Raw genomic sequence first — 23,517 nt, 5'->3', positions numbered from 1 at the left:
CCAGCTCGCAGCGGAACCCCCAGCAACGAGCACCAACCTCGTAGCTCGAGATTTGACCCGCCCAGCCAGCGCTGGTGAAACCGAAGCCGAGTCCGAGCGCATGCAACCTCTTGTCACCTACCAGGAAATCACGCAGCACTATAGGCTGTCCCGTAAAACTTACTCTTCACCCCACAAATCGCTACCGAGGGATCAGGAAAGATTATTGCGTGCCCTGCAGGTCACACCTTCCCACATCCAACCAGACTTCACCTCTTTGACCGGACACACTTTTCTCCACTTTGTCGCTTCTGTGGAGAGCCTGGGACTCTCAGACCTATAGTGGGCGGCTGCGATAAGTCTACCCTAGACCCCCTCCCCCCAACATCCACCTTTCCACGGAACTTTGGGACAGAGTCTTGGCCAGCTCCGGCCTCGAAGATCAGCTGCGCCTGATCGAAAGGGCTGTCGACGCGGCCCGAGCTCAAGGCATCCTGGAATGAGGACGCCTCTCTGAAGCATTTTCTAGATTTAATTAAAGTTTATTCTCTCTCCCTCTCTCCCCCCCTCTCTCTCTCTCTCAAGCGCATGTGTAAAAAAGCATATTACACGCTATGTTGACTGTGTGAAAAATGTCGTTTACGAAATTCCATTGTCGCCACGTGGCCGCACTTACATCGGGCAAACAGGCCGCTGCCTCAATGATCGCCTGAGGCAACATGCCAACAATGTGAGGTCGCCATCAAGTACCACCTTGGCAACGCATTGCGCTTCCTGCGGCTGCGCTCCACTCTTCCATGACTGCGTGATTCTCACGCGGTATCCTGGACGAAGAGAGCGGGGCACCTTCGAGGCGTTCAAAATTAAGAGGAAAGGAGGTGCTTGTATGTGTGAACCGTCAGTCTCACTTCTAGAAAAAAGAAGTGCTGTACTTATCTTGAACATCTGACTCTGTAACGGCACGTGGCGGATTATGCTTTTTTACGAGACATCGTTTCTCGATGTGATGTATCTCTTAGATCTTTATCGGCCATTTTGTTGTTTACGTTTTTCTATATATGTTTTCTGTTGCAATATTATAAAGCGCTCAGTTGTTCGTCAGGGCCTGTGGTTTTGTCACCCCTTTCTTCGTCTTGTCGTTTGCGCTGTTTTAAAGCAAAGCTTTATACCTCTACCCACCAAGGGTTCTTTCGCGACCGTTGGTGTCAACAGAAAACTCCCGCGAACAAATGAAAGAACCTACTGGCACCGCCAGGAATCGAACCTTGAACTAATACCGTAACCAAGCGAGAGCCCGTTGTCTTACCGATTTAGCTACGAGCCCACGCGGAGACGGGGAAGACAGGTAGTGGACTCGCCAATCCAACTGCGGGTTTACACCCTGCATTCTCGCTGAATGCCACGTGATAGCGCCACGCGACCTCACGCCCCGCTGTGCTCTCCATCCACGGCACGTCTAGTGGCCCTGTGCGTGCCTTGCGAGTGTGCTAGGAGTTACAAAAATTAAAGGAAGCTCACACCAACGCATGGCATCTCACTTCTAGTACGCCAATGTTAAAGCCTGTGGCCTCCAGTGTTCCCGTGAAAAATCACAGCTCCGTGTCGTCCACCCTCACGCCAAACGACACATCAAGGCACGCATTCAAATACTCCTTGATGGCCAGGCCATCCCTCCAAGCCCCAGCATCAAGATCCTGGGCCTACATCTCCAGGCCAACACCAAGAGTGACCTATCGATGCAGCGACTCAAATACAGCATCAATCAAATCATACACATGATCAGGCGAAATGCCAACAAGAAGCGAGGCCTCCAGGAATCCGATACCTTTCGATTCAAACTTTTGTCCTCTCGATAATCACTTACGTCAACCTTCTGTCTTCTTCTCGGCAAGGAGTACATAAAGATGCTTTATATAATTATTAGAAAGGCAGTTGAGGAGGCCATTGGTCTTCCCCTGAGTGCGTCCACAGAGAGGCTGTTTATCACAGGGCTCCACAACACGGTGGACGAGCTGATAGAAGGTCATCTTCCTAACCAGCTAGAAGTTCCGAATGAGCAGAACTGCGGTGGGTCGCCGCATCCTTCCCCATATTGGCTGTACGGCACAGAATGTCACTCCACTTGATGTACTACCGCACTCTTGGCGACAAAAACTAAAGATGCTCCCTTTGATTAGAAATATGAACCCTTGACATGACGAGGGTCGCCGAGAAGCACGGGCTCAAGCGCTCAACACCACCCTCTGTGGGGATCATGCAGTTATTTACACTGACGCCTCACAACATCGACGGCAGTAGTACGCCATCATCGTGGCTACCTCCAGAAGCGACCTCCTTGCTTGTGCCTCACTCAAGACCTAAGACATCATGGCAGCAGAAAAGGCAGGCATCGCCTTGGCTCTTACTCAACCAGGGACTCGGAGGTAGTAACCGACTGCCAACAAGTCTACCGGAATTGCCAGTCGTGTTGGGTGTCCCGACGTGCACTGCGTGTGCTAAAAAATTACCCATCTTCCCGAGGGGAACGTTGAGTAGGATGCGGAGCATCGGGGGGTTTCGTTGTGTTCCGTTGTAGCGTTTGGGCTGATGCTGACACGTGCTTGCGTCAGCCCACTCACTGACGGGACTGTTGCTTCCATCACACTTCATCGGAAGCATCAACGGAGTCAACCGAAGCAAGCGCTGCACTGAACGCGCGCAGCGCTCTACACGCTTTATATTCACACTTGAAAGAGAGGAGACTAGAGGAGGAGAGTAGCGCATGCGCCGCGAGAGCAGAAGCGAGAACGCAGGAGAAGCGCAAGCAGGTGGTAGGAGAGAAGTGGAGAGAGTAACGCGCAGAGAGCGGGAAGGAGGAGTTGCGCATGCGTAGTGTGAGTGCGGACGACGACGCCGCGGGACATACCTCCGAGCAAGAGACTCTCCGCATCTAAAACCCACTCCCCAAACGGTTACATTCAGCTCATCTAGACACCCGCTCACGCTTCCATGGAGGGCAACGAATACGCCCACCAACAAGCCTGCGCTTTTACACCCCGTTGTATGGAGCTGCACGAGGCCATTCACCCGCTTGTCTTGTTGAAGGACATAACCCAGCATTATCGCCTTTAGAGACAGACCCTACCTTTGCCTTACCCTGATCTTTCCAGAGAAAAACTACCCTACGGCAGATGTAATCCGGCTCTTTCCACACCCGACGCGTCTTCACTTAGTGAACCCGAATCGCTACGACGCTGAATGTAAATATTGCTCAGAAATAGGAACACTCCGCCACATAATCGGTGTGTGCGACTTTGGCCCTGAGCACCCTCCTCTCTTTCCGTCAACTACCCAACAAGAGAAAAAAATTACCCCACCTTCCCGCGAGGGGAACCCTGTGGAGATGCGACGCAGCTTGGGGGTTCACTTGCAGGGGCTTCACGTTGACGAAGTTCAGCATCGGCCGCTCGCTTCTCGCGTACGGCAGCGGCTTCACGCTGACGCAGTTCAGCATCGGTCGCTCGCTTCTCGAGTACGGCAGCGGCTTCACGCTGACGAATGTCAGCATCGGCTGTTCGCTTCAACCGTTTGCTTTCGGTATCACGTTTACGAAGTTCGGAATCGGCTGCTCGTTTCAAACGTTTGCGTTCAGCACCACGTTCACGCCGCTTCGCAGGCTTGTCTTCAGTGGTGCTAGCATTCCTATTATCAGAGTGATCGGTGCTTGTTACGGTTGCGCGGGCGATAGCATAATTGTTAGGCTCCATTCAACGCATTGAACGACCGCGGCTATGACGCAACACAATCCAACACAGTCCACTTTAATCTAACCCAATCCAAGCCAAGCCAACCAAATCGAATCCAATCCAATGCCCCTCGCGCGAGAGTGTTCGCTATCGGAGAGGAGAGGGGGTGAGAGGCGGAGAGCGCAGCTCGCGCGGCGAGGAGAATGGGGGAGTGCGGACTGACAACAACAACGCCGTATGGTGGGACAAGGCGAGTGAATGAGATGCAGTCGCATCTAATAGGAGATGCTGCTGTCCAGCCCCTGTCTGCCTACCCAGCTGCAGTTGGTGGACAGAGCACAGGCGGCGCGGACTGCATATGGGCTCCAGTGAAGAAAGAACCACTCCCCTGGGCCGCACTTTGGGCCGTTCAGAAATCTGAATAGTACTTCCTCCCCCCGCTCATCGCCGTCCTCCTCCACCGTCTCGGCCGCCGATCTCGTCGCCTCATTCCACGGCGGCAGAGATGGAGAAGTGAGATCGTCTAACACCGGTTTTGGGGTTCTTTTGATTTTATAAAAACAAGTTTCCACTCATGTGCTACACGTATACAACTCAACCAACCACCGTTCATGCATCTTCATTGATTTAACCTTACCAATGATATCTCTTTGAAGTAAAAAAGGGTGTGGTTAAGTGCATTTCACTTCTCTGGTTTTACTATATTTGTAGAGCGACGGGACTGAATGTAAGGAACGTCGATGGGTAATCGTTGTGGGTGCTGTTTACAGCTTTGCTTTCCAAGCACATTCACAGGGTGGATTGGCGCAATTTTTTTTGTTTATCCTAATACAGTCAAACCCGGCTATAACGAACCCGGACAGAGCGAATTATACCATATATCGAACAAAAAATTGGGCCCATCTCCCCGCGAGGGGGACTCGAGTAAATGCGTCGCATAGGGGGTGGGTGTATTGCGTTAACGTTTAGTGTTTGGGGAGTTGGTGGTAGTGAATGCGTTGTATCAGCAGCTTGTTGACGTAGTTTGAATGAGTCAAGGATATAAGGCGCGTTCGTAGTCTCCCATTCTGTGTCGGCTTTGTGGCGCAGTGGGTAGAGCACCATGTACATTGCGTTCCGCCCGCAGGGTCGAGGGATCGAAACCAGGCGCCGGATAGTATTTTTTTTATATAGTGTAGGGGGAGGGGTGCGGACTACGACTACGGACGTCAACGCGGGTGACATCGTGAGTTACTGAAATGCTCTGCATTTAAAATAATTCAGTTACGGAAATACATGGGGAACATATTCCTTTTAACGAAGTTCACATCCGATAACTCTGCGCGCCTAGAATGGCCGCCGAAATGCATGGTCTCGGAGCGGCGATTGAGATGTGGATTGGCCGCGACCACGGGGCAAGAGTTGCGGCTGAGACAATGCGCCTCGCACGGAGCGACGTGACGGGCCGACACTTTCCGTAACTGTTTCCGACGCGCGTGACTCATGACGGAACCCGCCCAGTCAACGAGTCCGGACCAAGCGAGCAGCATTGGTGAACGGTGGGGAGAGCTCGATAATATTCCCGGTGATGTCGCGAGTGAAAGCCGTCCGACGCTTATAATGAAGCGCTTTCGGCAGTCCATATGTTCCGCCAATGCTTCTTCGATTTTGGAGGACGCGTACTCGAATTGGTGCAAGCAATGTTTCGTGTGGAGAATGCTGTTAGTTGAAGACGCCAAAACGAAAGTGAAAACAAAAATCACCGCTTTTTTCTTTGCAAAGTAGGCAGTTCAGGCGGAAAGTAGCTTTATTACGTGCAATAAATGGATTATTTTGGGTATGGTAATGGCTACATTACTGAGTTCGTTTCTGCATGCGGGGATGGAGTTGGGGAGGGGGACGGAGGGGGGGGGGCTGTCTGCGTATCCTCGGTATTCAATTGCGTGGAATGCAAGCAGGCAACCAAGTGTGCGCCGCCATATCTGTGGCCAAACGTCTGTTGCTAGGCGCCGTTGTGCATACGGCCCGCAGATCAGGCAACGCCCTTCTCCTCCGTGCAACCGTGTGAGTGCACCCGTGGCCTCCGCGATTTGCTGCCGGCGGCGCGCCGGCCGCGGAGGCCACGTACGGTGCGCCGTCACTCGTTACGTCGGGCTCCGCGGGATGGCGGCACTTGTCCAGCTAAGCACGACTGTGAAACAGATGACTGTGTTTCACGTTACGAACTCTTCGCCGAACACAAAGTATTGCGTCGAGTTCACTGTGGGTGCGATTAATAACACCGAACACAAAGTATTGCGTCGAGTTCACTGTGGGTGCGATTAATAACATCTCTGTTGGCGCCACGGTTTAGAATCGGATCGGAACGGAGCAGATGACGCACGCCGGTGTCTTTTTTTTCTTCGGCGTGCGGCCGCAGTGGCCTAGGCTGCGCCGTATCCGTGGCGCATCGGCCATGTCTGTGGCCGTTTCCAGTGTTGCCAAGCGAAGAAATTGACCGCTAAACTTTTCAACGAATACCGTCTATAGCCTGCTCTATAGTAGCCTGTAGGGCTTGGATTGTTCTGGTTTCTATATACATTACACCTTGGACGGTAGCATAAGCCGCTGGAAGGACACCCGGCGGGTCGCCGGGTGTTACGGCTGCCTGTTGAGTAGAGGCCTGTACGGCTTGGACAGTCCTGGTTTCCATACATTACCTCTTGGACGGTTGCATATGGCGCAGGAAGAAGACCCTGCTGGTCGCTGAGTGTTAGGGTTGCCTGTTGATGTCATGGGTCTGGGGATGTTGCGGGTTCATTTTATCTTCCCGTTTACTTTTGATGAGGGGTAGGGATTGGGCGTCTGCCTCGTTGAGTGTTTTGTCAGTTTTACAAATTTCGCTTCGAAGCGCCAAAAGTTCGGCTCGCATAATAGCTAGCTCCTTCTTGAAGGTGGCGTTTTCTTTGGCTACTTGTGCACTATAGGCGCGCTCCCTAGCCAATTCTGGAGTGACTGCTGCGTGGAGAGCTTTGGCAGAGGCAACCTGTGCCCAGCTCACCTGTGGTAAGGTATACGAAGCTGGCTTGCTTTTTCGCCCCGCACTCGTCGACCGGCCTTCACTTGGAGTTCTGTCTCGGGAAGGCGTCTGTTACCTTGATGCAGTCTTCAGCCTTGATGTCACGATTTAGCCCCGCATTCGTGAACCTGGGAGGGTAGGGGTACCCTACAGCCGAGAGACGACACGCAGCGTGCTGGTGGCGACGGTGACTGACCGCGAGCAGCCGTGCTCGGCGGTACTATTTATTCGCCAGCCGTCGCACAATGTTGCCCACCGAGCCTGGGGGGGGCCACCGAACTTAGCGGCCAACAAATATCAGGGTTTGGGGGCGCCACACACTTGTCACACTTGACCTGGAACGACGCTTAGAGATGCTCCTTCCCTGGCTGGCATTGCGCCTCGTTGATGAAAGAGAATGGTGAAAGGGCGAACCACCACCACGGAGTTAGGGGAGGGAGAGCGGGTGGTTCGGGAGGACTGTTGCTGTTGGTGCTGAGGCTTTTGACGATTCACAGGTGGCAGGTACCGTTTAGTGCAAGACTTGTCCGCCATTGGGGGGAAGATGCACTGAGGGTGGCACTCATGCTCTGCCGTTGTTAAGGCAAGCCCACATTTCACGCACCTCGGCGTTGTAGAGGTTTGCAGGCACACATATTCCGTGACCCGTCTCGTTGCATTTGCGGCGATAGGGTACCGTTCTCTTGTAGAGGTAGCACCGAACTGGGATACCACTGTGGTTGACATAATAGGGCACGCACTTGCCACAGAATGTAATCTTCAGTGTTTCAGCGTTAACACGCTTGCTCAATCGCCCGTTTTTTAGGCCGAAGTCAAGCGCATGTGTAAGAAAGCATATGACACGCCATGTTCACTGTGTTGAAAATGTCGTTTACGAAATTCCATTGTCGCCATGTGGCCGCACTTACATCGGGCAGACAGGCCGCTGCCTCAATGATCGCCTGAGGGAGCATGCCAACAATGTGAGGTCGCCATCAAGTACCATCTTGGCAACGCATTGCGCTTCCTGCGGCTGCGCTCCACTCTTCCATGACTGCGTGATTCTCGCGCAGTATCCTGTACGAAGAGAGCGGGAAATCTTCGAGGCGTTCAAAATCAAGAGGAAAGGAGGTGCTTGTATAAGTGAACCATCAGTTTCATCCTAGAAAAAAAAAGGGCAGTACTTATCTTGAACATTTGACTCTGTATCGGCACGTGGCAGATTATGCTTTTTATGAGACGTCTTTTTCGATGTGATGCATCTCTTAGGTCTTTATCGGCCCTTTTGTTGTTTTCACTTTTCTATATATGTTTTTTGCTGCAATAAAGCGCTCAGTTGTTCATCAGCACCTGTGGTTTTGTCATCCCTGTCTTCGTCTTGTCGTTTGTTTTGCGCTGTTTTTCTTAGTGTAACAATGTACCAACTGGCCCGTCAGCAAGCCCTTCTGGTATCAATGCCTTCAGGAAATGCAGTGCATTTCCTCAGCAGCACTACTAGAGGATATCTGCAATCGGTCCACAGCTACCATCATTCTCCATAAGGAGAGCAATAAAATCCCTATAAGGAACGGCGTCAGACAAGGAGACACAATCTCTTCGATGTTATTCACAGCATGTTTACAAGAGGTAATCAGAACGTTGGATTGAGAACAGGTGGGTGTAAGGGTTAATGGAGAATACCTCAGTAAGCTCAGATTTGCCGATGATGTTGCCTTGCTGAATAACTACGGGGACAAATTGCAAAGCATGCCTTACCACACTGGACAAGCAGAGTAGAACCGTGGGCCTGAAAATTAATATGCAGAAAACTTAAGTAATGGTCAATAACCTCGGGAGAGCACAGCGGTTTGAGATAGGTGGCGAGGCAGTGGAAGGGGTAAGCGAATATACCGTACTTACCCGATTCTAACGCGCCCCAATTCTAACGCGCACCCGATTTTCCTGGCAAAAAAACTGAAAAAACTTGCACCTCCGATTGTAACGCGCACGAAACTTGAGCATAAAAAACGAATGCGAGAGAAACAGGCGATTTATTTCCCGAAGTAATCTCACTCATCTCACTCCTCGTCGCTCTCCACTGACCACAACATCTCGTCCTTTCGTCCTTGGTGCCGTCAAGCGCGTTCGCGATGCCACACTTCTGAACGAGCGAGCGTTCAACCATGGTCAATGGGATTGTGGCCCATGCCTCGCATGCCCATCCCGCGAGCTTCTCCAGAGGCGCACGCTTCAGCCAACCGTCCGTTTTGAACGCGTGAGAGCCACTGCTGCCATTGCTCGTGCGCAATCACGTGCGCAAGTGGAACGATTTGACGATTTGTGTGAACGTCGGTAGAAAAGCGTAGGCGCCTGTTTTCTGCGTCCAAAAAATCGTTTCTAGAAGCTTTGGCACCATCTTGAGATGGCGATGGCAATGGGTAGGACAAAATTTCCGCTGTTTCGGCCGTTTTAGTTTCGTATCCGATTCTAACGCGCATGCGATTTTTCGGCCTATTTTTCCGGAAAAAAAGTGCGCGTTAGAATCGGGTAATTACGGTATCTACTAAGGCGAAGTTGTGACCCTTTACCCCTACCATGAGGCATTCGAATTAGAAGGATAATAATGGGGTGGAGTGCATCCGGCAGGCATTCTCAGATAATGAATGGCAGCCTACCATTGTCCCTGAAGAACAAAGTCTATGACAGGTACATCTTATCGGTACTCATGTAGGGGCAAAAACTTGGACGCTCACTAAGAGGGTTCAACTGAAACTGAGGACGACCCACCGAGCAATGGAACGGAAGATGATAGGTGTAGCATTAAGGGACAAGAAGAGAGCGGAGTTGGTCAGGGAACAAACGCGTGTTAAGGACATATTAGTAGAAATTATGAGGAAGAAGTGGGTGTGGGCAGGGCATGTAATGCGAAGGCAAGATAACTGTTGGTCATTAAGGGTAACAGAGTGGATCCCTAGAGAAGGCAAGCATTGCACGGGGTGGCAGAAAGTTAGATGGGCAGATCAGATCGAGAAGTTTTCAGGGATCAATTGGTCGCAGTTAGCACAGGACTGGGATAATTGAAAACCTATGGGAGAGGCCTTTGCCCTGGCCCTGTAGCGGGCGTAGACAGGCTGATAAAGATGATGACCTCAGCAGAGATGTGGTTTTTTTGCTATTGACAGTATTCACAGTGGAGCTTTTATTTATCCAGGTAGCATTATTCCACTCTGACTATATACAACCTCTAATGATACACAACACCCGCATGAAGGTAAAGAATTCCCAAATCCATTTTTTTTAGGGCCACGCTATAAATATGCAACCTTGAGCAGGGGTCATGCGGCAGTGACTGTGGCCGCCTCCTTGGCCGCTGAGGCAGCCGCGAAGAAAGCCGACTCTGGGTACTCCGGCAGGGCCGCAAAGAGCCGGAAGAGGTCCAGCATCCGCTCGGGGCTCAGGTCGCCCATGCGCTCGAACACCCGGGTGGCACCCGCTCGTACGAGCCGGGGCCCGCACCCGGGGATCCACTTCCTGCGCAGGAGAGGAACCACCGTTCAAGCCAGGGGCATCTTCGTAATACGATAGGATGCCCTGCTCATACGAAAATGCGTTGATGCGTATGCCAGAAGACACTGTCATCATCGACACCAGTGGTTCTCAGATGTGGTTCTGCTAACTTTAAAGGGGACATGCAGACAAGTTTTATTTATTCGAAAGATCTCCTGTTTAATAGTGCCTCCAGCACTTGCTCGGCGGCAAATGATGCCGTATTCACTGAGAAATTAATCAATTTGGGTTAAAATTTTCATTCTCCCACGAAATCATGTGTTTTCGTGATGTCTGCCATAAAGTCACAAGGGCGGGTACCCAAAGAAACTTCCACTACATCATTCAGCTCTGCGGCCTTGCTTGCCGTCATTCCTCCCAGATGCCCCTACCATACAGTACAACCTCATTACAACAGACCATGATAGTGATCATGATTTCAGTCTGCTATAAAAGAAGTATAAACAATCCAAATACTGTTACTACAGACTTTTGCGGAATCATGGATGAAGTCTGTTATAACAACAGTTTGGACTTTTCAACTGTTAAAAACAAATAAAAAAAACTAAGCTGGTCGTTTCTTGAGATTCAGTTACAAATTAAACAGGTTGGTATTTTAGGCCAACAAACCTTCAGGATGAATTGGGGTTTTCAGCAGTTTCATCCTCTTGCGACACTGTGAAGCACATCACAAAATCACATGCATGACTCTTCTTGCATTTGCTGGTCTCCTGTTGTATGGAACCCCCTCAAACTTTTGAATCACTCATACTATTATTAATCTATTTCACGTCTCGAACCTACAGTTGCATTGCCATTGTCTTCATATGAATATAAATGAAATTCAAGTAAAGGTCTCATTGCTAAGCTTGGAGATTTAGCTATCTATAATGTATGAGGGCATACATTTTTTTGTTTTAATGATGGTAACTTTCATATATAAGCATCTTATCCGTTGCACTATAACGCTTAAATTCTAAATCCTATCACTTGACTGCCAGGACATCACACTTGTTTCAAATTATTTTCGTTTGATCACAAGTGTGAGGTAGAAACACAAACTCTGAAAATGTACCTAACAAATGAATGGTTGCCTGCACTTGAAAAGTCCACTTTAGAGATGCAAAGGTGGACTTGTTAACCTTTCAAACTGGTCTGTTATATCCGAATGTATGTTGTAACAGAATCTGCAGTAAAGGAAGTTTAATCAATGGCACAGATAGGAAGACCAACCAAGCATTGCAAATCAGTCTGTTGTATCCAAATATCTGTTGTAAGCAGATCTGTTGTAACGAGGTTCTACTGTACTCAGCCACGGACCGTTGTCATCCATTGCTTTGTTTTTGACCGTATTTGCACCTGGCTTGTTTTTGCTACGGTAGAAAGTAATCGTTTCATGAAACATAGGGCATCCTCGACAAACAGGGTCACGTAAGACAACATCGCTTATGCTAATCGGCCAGTGTCATGTAGGACAACTACAAAGCAGTGGACTGCTGTGCAGCTATAAAACAAGCATTGTGCACCTATTACCAACAGCAGTGCACATCGGTACTCCGATGCTTGCTTACTTGTATCTTGCTTACGTGTATCTTGCTTACGTGAAAGATGCAATCTTTCAAATGAATCAAACTTGTGTTTTGTCTGCATGGCCCCCTTACAGGTGCCACGAAGACAAAACACAAGTTTGGTTCATTCAAAAGATTGCCTCGTTAAACTCATACTGACACCACTTTTAACATAAACTTCGCTAAAATAAGCTGTATAATTAGGAAAAAAGGGAAAGGCCATGCGACCCACTAGCTGAATTCCCGCAACAGAACCTATGATGTCATACAAGCCAGCTCTACGATTGGTGTAGGCCGGCAAAAGCAAACGCAAATTAGGCAGAGCTTATAAGCTAGCCGAACAAGCTATTTGTGCTAAATTTAGGGCACATTCTTTTTAAAGCAGTAAGAATGGTGGGACCGACAGTGGAAGTTACGAATAAACACGTAAACACACAAGTACCGATGCGTACTGCTGTTGGTACTGCGCGAACTATGCTTGGTTTAGCTGCACAGGACTGCGGGGCTTTGGGGTAGTTTTAGACGACACTGGCCGATGGATGCAAGCAACGGTGTCTTACGTTACCATATTTGTTGAGCGAGCACTCTGTTTCACGAAACGATTATGTTCTCCCTGAACAAAAACAAGCCAGGTTCAAATACGGTCAAAAACAAACTACAGACAGAAAACAGCTTGCCACGATATGGTGGCGCCATCTAGGTTCACTAACAGTAAACAAGGCTTTCCAATCGACTGCAGAGCGGTCGGTTCCTGTGATGTCATTGCAGATCACGAAAACACACGATTTAGAGAGAAAATCAAAATTTCCACGTAAATTGATCAATTTCTAAGTGAATAAAACATCGTTTGCATCCGGACAAGCGTTGGGAACACTATAAAACACGAAATCTTTCGAATAAAACAAGCTCGTATTTTGTCTTCACGGCTCTTCATGGGTCTGCAAAGCCATTTTGGAAATCTGCGAACCCTTTGCCTGCAAAAAAAAAAAAAAAGGAGGGTGGGGGAAAACGCCCTCTTTGGCATCTGGTCAGGCCGTGAGATGTTCACAGTTTTGCAGCAATCCCCACAAGGTCGTCTTTGTCAACCGTTTTCTTTTTTCCCCCGTAACCGGTGAGAGGATTTTGTAAAAAAGCTCCAAAATTCGTTTAGCTAGGTGAGCCGAAGCACCATTTTTCTTTTTAAGCTCCTTAGTGATGTGATACTCTCCAGGGCAGTATGTGAGTGACACAACCACAATCATGGTCCAGCTAAGCAAACTAAATTGGCACATCACAGACTACTTTCTACAAGCTGCCCTCCACCAAAGGCTTGTGGCCTCCTGTGAAGCCGACTGCTATGCGCATGAACTCGTCGACGCTGAAAATGAGTTGAAGCTGCCGAAAAACATAGCGAGGAGGGCAAAGTTTGCCAATGTCAGCCTTCAGGTAACTTTGCAGTTAGGAACTGCCGAAATGCTCTGCCTTCTCACGAGGATGGCTGTAGAACTTCTGCTGAGTTTCAGGTTTCATGTTGAGTTTAAGTTTATGTTTGTTTCGATGCATGTGAGCATGCTTTTCCCAGGCTTTACTCAGTTTTTATTCCGGTGAAGCCGCTTTACTGGGCACCGCGCCGGGGCTCCTCCTCGCCACCACCGAACCTTCTTTCACAACTCTTATTCCCCTCGCCACCACTGATGCCTCTATCAGATGTTGCACAATCGCCAGAAATTGGCGGTTGCACCGTTATCAGATGATTGCGGGGAATCAAAAACGTCCGAAATTCATCAAATGGGCAGGGCACAGAAAAACGTTTAATGGACGAGGACAGTATTTCACAGCAAAAAACAAGTACTCATAAATACAGTAAAAGATAGTTAATTCGAACTCGAAGGGGACCATAAAATTGTTCGAATTAAGCGGAGTTGGAATTAGCGGCCGGGCGCCAGAATGAATGGACATCGCGCCACACTGCGCGGACAGAATATAAACAAGCTACCTCTGGACTCATTATCGCGACTTAGGCGCTGCTAGACGTTTTTTTGCGCACGCCACGTGATTGCAGGTCCAGACCAGTGACCGCCCAACAAAGAAAACCTGCAACGGCATGCGGAAGCACTGGCGTCAGCGGCACGGCGCACGCTGTGGAAGCGAACTAAGCTGTCGCAGCAGCGTAGAGCACGCACTACGCTGATGGTTTTCTACTCCGTTGGTTTGCATCTGTAGTAAACTTGGTTTGGTTTGGATTTGCAACACATTGTACTCACTCTGGGCCACATTATTCTGCGAGGAGCGAAGGAAACCAGTAAATCCCAGTTCGAATTAACCGTTCTGGATACCAACGCGTTCGAATTTTCTGGAGTTTTCTGTGGTCCTGAACCAGGGACCAGGGCGTCAGTTCGAATAATTTGTAAGTTCGAATTAACCGAGTTCGAATTAACACGCCTTTACCGTAGTCAAAAATGTTCACGCTTCAAGTTCACGTAAAAGTCTTTAAATACCGCCCTCATCAATTAAATGTTTTTCTGTGTGTTCTGCCCACTTGATGAATTGACGTGACGTATATATATGAGAATAAAGATATATATATATATATATGTGTATATAAGAGAAGAAAAACTTCAAACAAGGTAAAAGCACGATTGTTGCCAACATTTCAGCAAAGAGACTTGCTTTCGTCAGCAAGACAGACGAAAGCAAGTCTCTTTGCTGAAACGTTGGCAACAATAGTGCTTTTACCTTGTTCGAAGTTTTTCTTCTCTTGTGTTCTCTACCATCTTCAAAGTTCTACTGCTCCCTGGATTTTATATGTATATATATATATATATATACACACTATATATATTGTGAGCGATGTTTTCATACTGATCGCTAGAGTGGTCATTCTCCCCACTCAAAGCATCTAGACACGCTGCCATTATCAGCATCATCTTCATTCACGCGCCACCGGCTGTCGCCCTGACATCCCGTGCCTTGCGCGACCGTCATCCTTGTAGGAGGCTCTGCTGGTTGCTCCTTTTGCTAAGCCAGAATACAGTAAAACCTGGTTACAAGAGACACTCAAGGGAACCAAAAAGCGTACCTCTTGTAACCAAGGTCTCTTGTGTGCAATGTTGCTAACATGTCGAACATAGGAAAACCAACCAAACCGCCTTCACTTGAATGTCTCTTGTAACCAAGTGTCTCTTGTAACAGTGTCTCTTGTAACGAGGTTTTACCGTGAACAGTCTGTGCTTCCCTGCGCCTTTGCCTTTCAATATATAATTTAGAGAGAGAGAAGGGGGAGAGAGAGAAGAGTGACCTCCTTACGCACTCGAGACAGGGCAGCACATAGGCGGTGCGCCGCACCATGTTCTGCCGCACAAAGAAGGCCAGCTCGGTGAGGCGCTCTGCGCTGCCGGCCAGCTCCCACAGGTCCCGCCTGGGCACCAGGCGCACCAGCTCCAGGGGACCCTGCACGTGTGTGCACACAAAGGGGGGAGGGGACAATGTGCGTTAACGCTGAAACGCGGGCCAGTTGGTGACAGTTCATGACTGTGTGGCTGTAACTTGAGCACACGAAAAACGAGGCGAGACTGAACGAAAAAGACACAGACACCAGCGCAGACGAATGACTGGATTTTTAATCATCACTCACCACATGTGTACCCTCTTTGAAAACACCTGCGCATGATCAAATGTGTACTTATCGCGTCATACACACAAAAACACGAAAAAAAAAACACTTTACATCATCTCATGTCGTCTAACAAGTTAATTTCCTTATTGGACATGGCTACTGATGGTTGACTTATGCATGTTCCCTTTATTTTCGACATTTGCCAGGGTTCCAATATCTATCTTGTAGGAACTCCATCGTCGTTTGGTCAAACCATGGCTCGCACTTTTTTGTAGGGCACTGTGCACTATGCGCAGCCAGATGCGTGTAGGGCCAGCCTTTAAGGCTGGGCATATGTTCTCTGTGCCTTACATTTACGCATCTACTCGTCTGACCGACATACTGGTGCCCACATCTGAATGGATTCTTGTATACAATGCTTTTCCTGCATTCCAAAAATTTGTACATGTGAGGCATAGTACGTTTACTAGCCTTGCTGCTTGCCCTTTCTTCGTACAGTCTGTTAATCGCTGGGCAAACCCATCCCACTTTGTTTTCGGCAGAAAAAAACACATTCACGTTGTACTTGAAGGACACGTTCGACACGAAGCCCACATAGTGGTGTGGTCTTCATGTCTCTTTCGTTCAGTCCTCATTTTTTGTGCGCTCAAGTTACTGCCATGAATTTGTGTTATTATAACAACATTCGCTACCTGAAGCAAAACCCCTCCTGGATTGGAAACTACGATTCGGTAAGAGTCCTCCCTCTCCCGCGTACACCTACATTGCCCCTCCAGCAAAGCCAATGAATTTAGCCTGAATGTCTTGAGCAGCGTGTGCGGTAGACATCCTGCCTGTATTTTTTGTGCATTTGTGAACAAGGAGTGCAGGTGAGACAAAATGCTTTCTAGTAGCATTATCTCTTGACAGGCAGAGGCCCACAGCATACAGAAGGCATGAAAAAGTAGTTTGGGCGATTATCCCTGGCCCCACCCCGTAGAAAGCACCCTAGGAACAAACCCCACTGCGTTTGTTAGAATAAACGCATGTTCAATTCATGATGCTGTGCCTTCGATGGCAACATTAATCCCCACCGGAAGCCGTTTGCTTGTGGCTTTGGCTGAACACAGGCTTCCACACTTAACCACAGGGGAAAGGGCCTACACTGAGGAACATGCTTCCCATTTTTATTATGCTATGGCTACCTGCTTCAAGAAACATTTCGGTCATACTGTTGCGGGGATCACTCCAGAACAGTCCATTGTTTTTCTTAATCTCTATTAAATTCATGCACAAGTCGCAGAAGGAAAAAAATAGACGTAATCTCAGTCTACTGAGCTCAATTACTTTCGTGCCTCTAGCAGCAAAATCGCTATTTTTTGATGGAACTTCAAAAATTTAACAAATTATACGTACTACTTCATCTGTTCGAGTGCGTGCAAATTCACTTATATACATTATCAAATCCAATATTATGGTTTATCTACTCACCTCTCAGACATGAAGCTTTGCACATTAGGAAAATGATAGCTGTCGATACCAAAAAAGGTCATTAAAAAAAGTGTCTTTTTTTTTTGCGCTCATTGCCCTTAGTCGGCCTTGCGCCATAAAAAAACCCAACCATCATCTGTCTTTCTTTTTTTCTTCAGGGCTAAAACCTGCGTCCCCCTTGAAGTCGGGCTAGCGGAACCGTTTGATTCATTAACTCCTACGTACATCAAAAATGGCTGTTCCTGTGAACAACTTATCTCACTGCTTTTGCCATGCTTCCCTTCGAGTGTGCAATGATGACGATAACAGTGAATACCCAGGTGCTACTGGCCATGAGGATGCTGCATGTGACCAAGCCTTAGCGGTGTGCGATGCCCTTCTTGATGCCTACGTTGTGTCTAAGCTGCGGCACCTTGCGAACGTATTATTACAAAACGCCCATTTGACATGGTGACAACAGAAGGGTTGATTGAGGCAGAAATTGCACGTGCTGTGACAGGTGCATGATAAATTGCAAAGCAAGAAATTGCAATGTGGACAGCGAGACGCTGAATGTCTGCGACTCCAGCACCTGTGCAAGCTAACAATGAGGATGCAATTGAGACAGCAGCAGCAAAAAAGTGGCGGGTCAGGAGATGAAGGCTGACCAAAAATTGAACACGGACATCTCTGTTGAGAAGTGAGCAGCACTAGCTATGCAGAGCATTCAGTGGTGCGAAAATCATTAATGGTCACTATTTTTTCTTTTCTCCGTTCAATGGTTGTTTGTTCGCATGGCAGGCTACTAAGTCAGATACAGTGGTGTGCACATCCTCCCTGGCTTGCTGACGGATGGTGGAAATAGACAATCACTAAAAAATTGATTGATTGTAGGGTATAACGCGTTGACGCAACACAGGCAATGAGGCGCGCCGTAGTGGAGGGCTGCGGATTAATTCTGACCACCTGGGAATCTTTCATCTGTGCCGAAATCTCAAACACACGGGCGGTTTTGCTTTTCGCCTCTGTCACAAAAGCGGCCGCTGCGTCCAAGAATCGGATTCGCATTCTCGTGCTCAGCAGCGCAACGCCTTAGCCACCGGGCCACCGTGGCGGGTAATCATTAAAAAAAAATATTGGGAACCTCAGGGTCGCAGCGCAGCACCAGAGCAAGAGTAACAGCATTTCATGCTTTCGTAACCGAAATTCCCATGTGGTGCTGGTGCCCCAAGCACATGCCTCTCGTTTTTTTTACTCTCCTTGTCTTTTAAAGCCGGTGTTAAGGCAACGGCTGAGAAGCGCTGATGAAAAGGCAGTACAAAACCTCACTGTAACAAGACTTCACTGCACCAGCACCACTCTGAACTGTAATGAAGTAGCTGAAGGTTTAATTGTTTTCCTCATAACCATCTTACAGACTTAGTTGTCAGAAATCCTACTTTGCATGTAGGAAACCGAGCAGATCTTCCTGTACACTTTCTGACATCGCTAGTACCAATGCGATGCTTTACAACAGATATTTTTCATCCAACTTGAAGATGTCCCCATAGGATGCGAGGAGACTACGGAGTTCTCCAGCTTGCAGTGGTCACAAATGTGGTGCCATCACGGTGAACAGAGGGACAAACAAGTGAAGGGTTTATTCCAGTACTTTCAACATCTGGTGCTGGTGTCCTGACAGCAAGAGAAAAAGTCTCTTCCACTCTTTTTAGCAAGTGCACTTGCCATTTTAATGTCAGATGCCACTATGCACAAATGAGTGCTTCACAGAACATCAAAAAACACCTTTGATTAATAAGCGCCAAAATTGGACGAATGACGTTAAGGGCAGGGACAGGCGCTATTCTTGCCCTTCATGTTTTCGTCTGATTTTTTTTTTGCACTTAAAGGTGTTGTAAATCAAATAGCAGGTACAAAAGAAGGGGGAGCTTCTTACGACCTGGCAGCCAATAAATCATGAATGGCCAGCGACAGTAGAACCCTGATAATACGACTTGCAACGGACCACGTGCAAGCGTCATACAGCCGCGGTGTGCGTAAATCCCATCCTAGTAGACGGTCGCCCACGACAGGTGGGCTAAGAACTTATTTAAACTACTACATTTAGCACGTTCTCGCGTGATTTGGGAAAACCCCCAGTTCAAATAGAAAAAAGAAGAAAAAGAACGCTCATTTGCTGCAAATGTCGATGAAAGACGACTGGCGCCCCGGCCAAGTAAATGCCTACTTTCTCTCTCCCCCTCACCTCTCGTGCTGTTCCTTTCCCGTCCTTGTTTCTCCCAAGATGACACGCTAAATTTACCGCATTCCACTACTTCAAGTTGGGTGCCTCGATGACAGCGCTGCCAAACGGCGGCAACGTGCGTGAATCGAGCCACCCTACTACAGTCTACGCTCGTTACAACGGACCCTCTTAATCCGGAAAAAAAAAACGGCCGCTGTAGCCGAAGTATGCAGTATGTGACGGGGGTTGGGGGTAGGGGGAGGAGGTATACGAGTGCAAAAGTGCGTACTTTGACCAGTACTGCACATACATGCTACAGATACTGTTCTTTCTACGTGCCTGCAGCACTTCTGCACAGCGTTCACGCGGGGGAAAGAATCACCTAAAAACCCTGTTTTCGAAGCTTAGCACCGGCACTTCAAAAAGGCCTAGCACATGCGGTCGAGTGCGTAAAGGCAAACGCTAAGCTGAGCAAAGAAAGCAAGAATATAACAAGGAGCAATTACTAAACCCGCTATAAAATCAGTCGTGACCATCAGAATTACCTAGCCTCTTTTAAAACCCGTCGTGACGAAGCACCGTTCGTCGAGCAAATCGGATCGCTGTTTGACGTTCCCCCAAGGCAGCTTCCGCATTTCTTATAATTATAGTCTGGGCATTAGAGCAGCTGATCCGAAATCATCTGATGGACAGCTGTAAATGTCGAAAGTTCTACCAGTTGGACTGTGCACGGCCCCCGGAAGATTGCACACAATGGATGGGAGCCAACCTCCTACTTTAGGATTTCTTACCTTTTTCACCGGACGGAACGCGAACGATGCATGCGTGGGAATACAGTTAAACCTCGATGTAACGAAGTTGGTAAAATTCGTAATTTACTTCGTTACATTGAAATTCGCGGTTATAATGGTGTTCATCGTGTGAAGCGCGTTTCCTGCAAACGAAAACATGGCGCCCATACACGGCTGGCGCACTGTTTCTGTTTAGCTTAATCGTTTACGCGGGCGTCAGCGTGAACCGCATGAAGCGTTTTCTTCCTGAAAAAATGCGCCCCGCAAGCCACAGGCGCGCTGACGCTGCCGCCGAGACCACCGCGCAATGCGGGTAGCTCCCGCGACCGCTTCTAACTGCTCGCTGAAACGCAACTGGAAGGGCAAACGAGAGGAGCACGCGAGAAAAAAACGAGATAACGTGGGCTAAATTTTCACTGTAAAACGTCGTACGCGCTGCTTACAAAAGCGCCCATCAAATATCCTCCGCGGTGCTGAGCCTAATCGTCTCTGCCGGGGCCAGCCGGCATTCCCGAGCGCTTTGAAGCCCCCGCCATAGGGTGCGCGCCACCCCATTGGCGCAACAAAATTTCGTGCTTAGTTCTCCACTGAAACTTTGTTACATTGAAATTTTGGCAAACGGGAATTTGTTACGCAGTGGGTGAAAATACATGGTGTGCATACATTTGAAGTTACGAAAAATTCCGTGGTTTGTTACATAGAGGGTTTTGTTACATTGAAGTTCGTTACATCGAAGTTTAACTGTAGTAAATGCCGGGCTTCACTGAACCTGAGTTCTTTATTGCATAAAAAACCTGCGAAGATGGAGGGCAGACTTGACTCCGAGTGCGTCACTTTGCGTATTCGAAAGCGCTGTTGTTCAACCTCACCAGTCGCGTTTATCGGCAGCGGCCTTGTTCTTGGTGGTCGAACGGACAATCCGCTTCGATAGGCCTGGACTTTTGGCGATGTCGGCCTCTTTTTCGTCATGTTTGACAGCGTTAATCGTGCTTAGTTTATCCGTCAGTGAAATCAGCTAGCCTGCCGCTCATGCCGCGGATCGGCGGTCGCACACACACACACAAAAAAAGGCCAGTGGCACTGGCTTGGCTTGGCAGCTTGGCTGCGCCAACGGCCCGGATGCCGACAATGTTGCCAGACATAACAGTTTTCTTGCAAAAATAAACAAAGAAAAAGCACATCGGGCGCCGACACCGCGAAAGTCCGCTATAAGCATTCAGTCAAAACAATTTTCACCTAAAATTTAGTCTATTGTAGCCGATAGTTTGCTATAGCGGGGTCTGTTATGGGGGGAGTGGACTCCAGTTAAAATGTATGGCGACCAAATAAACCAACAGCAATGGTCTGTTGTAACCGGAAGTCCGTTGTTGCCGGATCTGCTGTAATGAGCATAGACTGTACAATGTTTAGAGAACCACGTTTCCCTACTCCACGAGCATTCCAAGCAGAACGTTGAACCAACCTAGTGGAACCTTTCGTTGCTGTTGCCGTTTGACTACTTTGACAGGAGCAATAGTAGTGTGCGCAACAGCAGGTGACGGCTTTCTGGAGTTCATGTAGTATTTCATTTGTTATTCCAAAAACCAAGCATTCATGATTTCTAATAAAAGAACGCTGCAAATATCACTTATGTAATGATTTTCTGCCTTATATTTGCAAGTCTTCTTCTTGTTCAACAATTTTGACAAGTAAGAACATTGACACCGGACTTGGACGGTTAGGTTTGGCTATGGGTATATAAGACTTATTGCGCAGTTTCTGTTTCACTGTGGCCCGGCCTCTGAATCGAGTCACAGCCAGACAGTCATACAGACAAAAATATCTGTGTTTAAGTAGCCAAAGAAAGACTACGGCCTTTAAAAAAAAACAAAAAGAACACCTACTTTGTGCCCCCCTTGCCTCCATGGTGTCCAAACTAGCCCGCCAACCAAGCGCCACATGCTACGCGATCCCCGTGCCGTCTGGCGCTACTTATAGCCCGCCAGCCCCACGACAAGTCCGGGCAAGATAATGCGAACCTGGTAGAACAGATTGCCAAGATCAAGCAACACGAACGATAGCATCAGGTGGCGACAGAGAAAAGGTGGCAAAGAAAGGAGGGGAGTGGCAACGCCGCTTTGAAAGACACCGATGAGCAAAGAGCAGCGATAGAGGCAGAGGGAGAGAAGAGGAAACTTGGATTGAGCGGGTGAGGAAAGCGTGTGTTCGCTCATTACTGTGGGGTTGTGTCATACGTGTTTTCGCGTCTGTCCGCGGCTCGGTGGGAGCTTCAAATTCACGGTCTGCAGCCAACTGAACTTTGACTTCTAGTGGTTGGCGCGTTCTGCTGCCATGTGGGGATGTCGAAGGTTAGCTCCTGCTTGCAAGTACCTGCTTGCTTGCTTGCATCTGTTCACCAAATGGCCTGGCCCGCCTGCAGACCTTTCCACATGAAGCAGTGTCGAACGGGTGTTCAGAGTATAGAAAGGTTGAGACGATGCGGCAAAGTGGTGTAAAACGTAGGAAAAACACCGGTTTATCCGCGCCAGGGTTTTGTTGTATAAAGCGGACCGGGTGCACCCGAGCATCATATCATTGGGGTTTTTAATGCGTTGTTTCTATAGGGAGTTTGTCGGGACTGCGGCGATCCATCGTAAGAAATGGGTCGCCGTAAGTTCGCGGGACGTGTCAGCGGGGTTCCACTGTATAACCCAACACTGCACCGTGGGTTTACTTACACAAATTCCTTGAAAACTCACGCCTATACTAAATGTGTGCACCTCAACTGTCAACCTGCAGAAAAAATGTGCCTCTGCTCACCTGCGCCTTGACCCCTTGTGGTGGCAGGAAGAGGTCCCGCGGCACCTGCACACACAAATGTCACCTTTGACTTCCGCCACTCATCCCAATACAGTCGCAATGAGACAAGAGAGAAGAACATCACCTCATGTGTAAATTGAGCTAGCCGAGGTCTCTTTTATCGCAACCTCCAAATCAGGTTTCTTGTGCAGCATGTGGAAGAGATCAATCACTGCCCACGTAGAGATCAATTTAAGCCAGAAAACTCGTTGAGCAGGGGGGATCCCTTGTTCAGCCCTCATTATACATCCCCAACAAAACGGCTGGTCTGACTGCTAACAACGTGAGCACCCAATGCAACGCAAGCACGTACGCTGCGTGGCTGAAGCCAAACCACTGTCAGGTCAGTGTGTTGATGAATCTGATCAATGCCATGAGAACCATTCAACATGTAACCCCATACAAGCTGATAGCAGCAGCTCCTGGAGGTGAGGTTGCTTTACACCTCCCAATGCCACAACCTGCCCCGGTGCAATGTCCCAAAGCAACAACACAAGCTGGCACAAAACCAAAAGTGTGGCCAGTTGGGACAGGCTAGAAGGTAAGCAGTGCTCATCTGTTTCCCTTTTTCCTCCACAAGCTGAAGTCTCACATCCCTTAAACCCAACCAAGCACCACTACCACAAGGCAGCAAAGTTCAGAATTGCATTACTGTCTTTTCACTGACACTGTGCATTTAAGGGGGGCACACTGGCCTTAGGAACTGTTTCTTTGCTTTCCAACGAATCTTGATAAAACTTAATGGGCTTGTTCAATTGTCTTAGCCGATTTCAAGCATAGAATTGGTTTTGATTTAAGGTATTTAGT

At 48.5% G+C, this 23,517-nt stretch overlaps 1 protein-coding gene across 3 annotated transcripts in view; it reads right to left on the bottom strand.

The window, feature by feature from the left end:
- Nucleotides 1-9,860: 9,860 nt before the first annotated feature.
- Nucleotides 9,861-23,517, bottom strand: part of Mttfb2 (mitochondrial transcription factor B2) — a 53,964-nt gene continuing 40,307 nt past the window's right edge. For 2 of the 3 annotated variants that reach the window (XM_077705022.1, XM_077705020.1), the window contains 3 exons: nucleotides 22,672-22,716; nucleotides 15,103-15,242; nucleotides 9,861-10,230 (listed from right to left, as the gene is read on the bottom strand). In XM_077705022.1, coding sequence (XP_077561148.1) covers nucleotides 10,035-10,230; nucleotides 15,103-15,242; nucleotides 22,672-22,716 — 381 coding nt within the window. In that variant the 3' untranslated portion in view covers nucleotides 9,861-10,034. The remainder of the gene's footprint in view (nucleotides 10,231-15,102; nucleotides 15,243-22,671; nucleotides 22,717-23,517) is intronic. The other variant, XM_077705021.1, reaches the window with a different exon arrangement.

The sequence above is a fragment of the Haemaphysalis longicornis genome, unplaced genomic scaffold (assembly GCF_048455015.1).
Source record: "Haemaphysalis longicornis isolate Haplotype H1 unplaced genomic scaffold, Haemaphysalis longicornis Haplotype H1 scaffold_3, whole genome shotgun sequence".
NCBI lineage: Eukaryota > Metazoa > Arthropoda > Arachnida > Ixodida > Ixodidae > Haemaphysalis > Haemaphysalis longicornis.
This window is presented reverse-complemented; position numbering and strand designations above follow the sequence as displayed.